This window comes from Trachymyrmex septentrionalis, unplaced genomic scaffold (assembly GCF_001594115.1).
Source record: "Trachymyrmex septentrionalis isolate Tsep2-gDNA-1 unplaced genomic scaffold, Tsep1.0 scaffold40, whole genome shotgun sequence".
NCBI lineage: Eukaryota > Metazoa > Arthropoda > Insecta > Hymenoptera > Formicidae > Trachymyrmex > Trachymyrmex septentrionalis.
The window spans coordinates 5,036,106-5,041,105 of record NW_017305569.1 but is presented as its reverse complement, the minus strand read 5'-3'; the positions used below and the strand labels follow the sequence as shown (position 1 = coordinate 5,041,105).

At 30.8% G+C, this 5,000-nt stretch overlaps 1 protein-coding gene across 1 annotated transcript in view; it reads left to right on the top strand.

The window, feature by feature from the left end:
* The first annotated feature begins 389 nt into the window (after nucleotides 1-389).
* LOC108751052 (putative zinc metalloproteinase YIL108W) overlaps nucleotides 390-5,000 on the top strand; it is a 7,302-nt gene continuing 2,691 nt past the window's right edge. The window contains exon 1 of the mRNA XM_018490992.1: nucleotides 390-473. Coding sequence (XP_018346494.1) covers nucleotides 471-473 — 3 coding nt within the window. The 5' untranslated portion in view covers nucleotides 390-470. The remainder of the gene's footprint in view (nucleotides 474-5,000) is intronic.

Here is a 5,000-nt window from a genome sequence, read left to right as displayed (position 1 = left end):
GAATAAGGACTAACTTGTTTATTTGTTTTTATACTAAATAAAAGAAGCGCAGAGTCGGCAATGCAATGTGCACCTTGCAGCCTAGTTCGCGGCTCGCGTCATATTTTGCAGTCGCACACGCGACATGTAGGTATGTATTGTATGTATAGATATATACGACACATACATCGCAGTGACGCAGTAAGCTAGGGACGGGGATGGAAAAACGATTCCGTGCGAAAGTGCCGGTGGGGGGAAGGACCACCCGGCGGCATTTGAGAGAAAGAGAGAAAAGCGCAAGGACACGACAAACGAGGACGCGGGCGTCTGCAGCGTCGCTGCGATGCGGCGGCGCCGTACAGTACCGCAACCCGCCGTTGCTAGGCGCTACAGTCTTTATTTCCGCATGTTCGAAGCCGGTCCGGTCGGCTCTGTTTGCAGCAGCGCCATTCTCGACGACGTCTTTAGTCTTGTTTCTTGCTACCATCAAAATGGTAAGTTGAAGCGGCAGATTCATGAGTTTCGCGTTACAATATATCGAATTACTTACTCTGTTAGAGAAATTCTACCAATTCTATAACTTGAAACAATGGGAACCGGAAAGTCCTCGTGTACAGCCCCTTTCTCCCCCCTTACGCGGTATAATCATATGTAAAAGAAAAGATGATACGGGATCACTTTTCTCGGGATCTTGTAGTTTGATCGCACTTGTCTCGCGGAATATTCTCGCGCGCTCGTGTGACGTATATCATATGTCCAAGGAGGTCACGTAACAGACGCGCCGCAGCTGCGGCAGCGCGTCGTCTGCTGCCTGTCATCTGCTTTGGTTTACTCGCGATTGGTTAGCTATATGTAACGGAAATCGCTTTAGTCAAAGGAAAGAACAATGATCGTTCTCCTCTTCGGCGGGGGTTAAATCGCGGTAGAGAGCAATAGGGAAGGCGTGATTTGACAACGTGGCTCCCGCCTCTGATTTAATGCGACGTACTCTGACAGGAAGGAGGGGAGGATCGGGTCATCTGAGCGTTAATGCGCGGTTAGTCTCACGTTTACGAAATTTAACGCGTGATCGCAGCACGTGACGGGAAAGCCTGTCGCGCACGGTTCCTTAAAGCTATAGCATTATAAAACAAATATTTTTTTAAATAATTTTAAAAATTAACTAAAACGAGAGAGAAAACAGTAAGTTAATCAGCTAATCACAGTAGAAATTATAAGGCAATAATGTAAGCTGAAGCAAATATAAAATGTTGATTTGCTTACTGTTTATGTCTTACTGCTTAAGTTTTTTTTGTGTGTGTCGTCTTTAGTACATTATATAACGCTTCATTTTTTATTTTTTTTTTTTCCATCTGATTTGTATGCTGCGCACGAATGTTGGACAACCTTGCATTGCGACTGAAATCTTATTTCCAGCGCGTTATATGTATATAGGGTGGTCCATTTAAATATCTCGCTTATTATTGATGATATAAAAAAATGTTTCAAATGAAAGTGGAACGATTTCGAGGGGGACGTATTTTGATCATATTGTTCTTTTTTCTAGGTATAAAAAAGGCGTCAAAAGGATATGAGGGAAATCTCCATTTTTTTAAATGGAATTATATAATTTTTTTATGAGATATTTTATATATTTTATTTTGACATATATTGATATAAAATGTTAAATATGAATTTTTTTAATAATCGTTCCTTAATACTTTTATTGAACAGAATAATGAGATGAATCAATTGATGGAAAGAAAACACGTAGCTGCTTATTTAAAAAATTATCCATTTTGCTCACATATTTTTTCAATGCAATTATGTGTTTCCTTACACCAATTGATTCATCTTATTATTCTGTTCATAAAAGTATTAAGGTACGATTATCAGAAAACTAATAGTTTACGAATGATTTAATATTTTATGTCAATATGTGCTGGAATAAAGTATAAAATATCTTATAAACTAATTGATTTTCTGATATCTCTATCTTAATACTTTTATATGCAGAATAATTAAAAGAATTATATTATGTAAAAAAAAATTATACAATTCTATTTTAAAAAATGGAGATAATCTTCATATCTTTTTGACGTCTCTATCTAAAAAAAAACAATATGATCAAAATACGTCCTCCTCGAAACTGTTCCACTTTTCATTTGAAACATTTTTTTATATCATCACAAATAAGCGAGATATTTCAGATAGTCGATTTAAATAGATCACCCTGTACACACACACGCACGCACGCACAACACACACACACACACACACACACACACAACGCTTTAAAAAGTTAATCCACGATATTAGCCCATCGCTATAATTGAACGAATTTTCTCGTTAAAAAATTAACAAATATTGATTTCACGATATCACGCTTTTTGTATTTAACTCTGTCATGTCTAGTAGAACACATATATTCTTTATACAGGTTAGGTTAGGTTTATTTTATTTTAAATAATTAATTTTTCTCTCATTTCTGATTATTGATAATATAAAAGGATGTTTTAAATGAAGATTTCTTCTACTTTTTAAAATAAAATTATATATCATATATTATATATCATATTGTTTTACACAATACGATTCCTCTAATTATTCTGCATATAAGAATACTAAGATGGAGATATCAAAAAATCAATAATTTATAAAATATTTTATTTTTTATTCTGATAAATTTTGAATATAAAAATAAAATATTTCATAAATTAATCATTTTTTTGTAATTGTACTTTAATATTTTAATGTACAGAAAAACAGAAAGAATCAATTGGAGTAAAAACACATTGTTGCTTTAAAAAAATGTGCAAATTACATATGTGCAAATTGCAATGTGTTTTTTCTTTGCATCACAATCGATTTTTCTTATTATTTTGTGTATCATAATAACAGGTATAAAAAACGAATAAATTATGAAATACATATTTTATATTTTATGTAAAAATTTGGCAGAATATAATATAAAATATTCATTAAATAATTGATTTTTTTATATCTGTACTTTAGTACTTTTATATGAAAAGTAATTAGAATCATATTATATGAAAAAAATTATATAATTTCATTGTAAAAAGTGGAGATAATCGTTATCTCTTTTTATAGCTTAACTTCCATCTAGAAAAAATATGTCATCAAAAATCCCTCTCGATACCATTCCATCTTCATTTGAAACAATTTTTTTTTGTATGTATCAATACTGTCGAAGAAAATTGATTATTTAAAATAAAATAGGACACTTTGTATATCTATGTTCATATATATTACTCGAATACATCTCTAACAATATTTTCGAAAGATATACCAAAACTCGCAAGTTTTTTGTCAATAGCAGACAAATATAACAATGCTTATTATTTTGATACTTGCGGATAAGAATATAAATTGGGTCGAAAATTTTTAGAGCTTATTACGTAAATCTTATCCCAAAAACCTTACTAATGTTGATGTCATTTTGGCTATGCTAATTTTTTTTGTATTAGATACATAATATAAATATTGAAAATATAGGATATCACTATCAGTTCTTCAGTATAGAATACGTGGCAGTTCTAGTGCATCCGCTTATGCGGACGTATTGATTATTTATGTCCATCTATACAATGTAGATTAACGTAATCTTGGTTTAATTTATTTTTTCCCTTCTTAGTTTTAAAAATTAAAACAGATATAACGATTAAATTAAACCAAGATTACGTTAATTAAAATTAATTTATATAAATAGAAATGGATATTAGTAAAATATACAAACCATATACAGATACTTCTCTGCAGTAATTAAAACCAGGAAATGAAATTTCCCATTTATTTCGTACTCGAGTATTTGTAGAGTAACCGCTCGAGAATTGGCGTATCGATCTGTTTTTCTTTACTGGGAAGATTAAGCTGCTTCTTTCAAAAGAGTTCTGAATGTGACGTGAAACGAAGTATTGTTTTTTAGCATCGAACTAACGACAAAACTTTTAAGCTTTCTTACAAAACAAGTCGCAAACTGAACTTTTGTTGATACTTAAGATTATTGTGTTTATGTAGCAGATGCTTGTATCTATCAAGGTAGATTAATTTTAACTCAGTTTAATTTTTTTTTTCTTAATTCTATCAAAACTAGAAAAAGATAAAAAGTAAATTAAATCGAGATTGAAATTAATATACATTGATGAAAGTAGACGAAATAAAGATATTTATAGGAATATATCTCATATATCAGAAAATGCGTTAAAAGAGCTTTTCACAGTTATGATAAAATGTGAAACAATAGAGTATGAATATTATCTAAAATGTAATGTCGTACGTAGTCTCATCTCGTACCCTATATAATCCAATAATAGAAATCTTTGTTCTACACAGGAGTTTACTATAATAAGCCTTAATAATAAACCCTTGAGTCTATATGCGATAGAAAAGCTATTACAGCCGATAAAACCTCGATGTTTTTAAAGTATGTTTATTATTGTATCCCTTAGGAAATTTAATCGGATTAAGATTAAGGGGACGATGAATTTCATTTTGCGTCAATATTAGATACATGATTATCCATGTTATTTTATGTTCGTTTTCTTTAATATATATTAACTTATTTTCTTCTAGTTCTAATAATTACAAAAAAATAAAGAGTAAATTAAATCAACATTAAAGTTAAATTGCATTGATAAAAATCTAAAACAAATTATTTCTTGTGATCAAAGTGTGTATATTTCAGAAGCATGTCTGAAAATGAAATTTTTTAATTTAGTTTGTTATGATTCAAAGTTTATCATTTAAATCACAAATTGTAACATAACGAATAAATTTTGTTAATCTTTCTGGATACTCTAAAGAGTGAGATTCATTGTAAAAGATGGAAAATTGAGCCATTCTTTTTCAAGACTGGCTCAATTTTCATTCTTTAGAGAGATTTCACTTCAAAGAATTTAGAAAGTAACAAAAGGTAAGAATTTCTTAAAAATTGTAACAACAAACATCTGTGTTTATTCGACTTCTTGGCGTTGCACAAGATGTACTCAGTCTCGGAAGTACAAATAAAAAATACTTGCTCG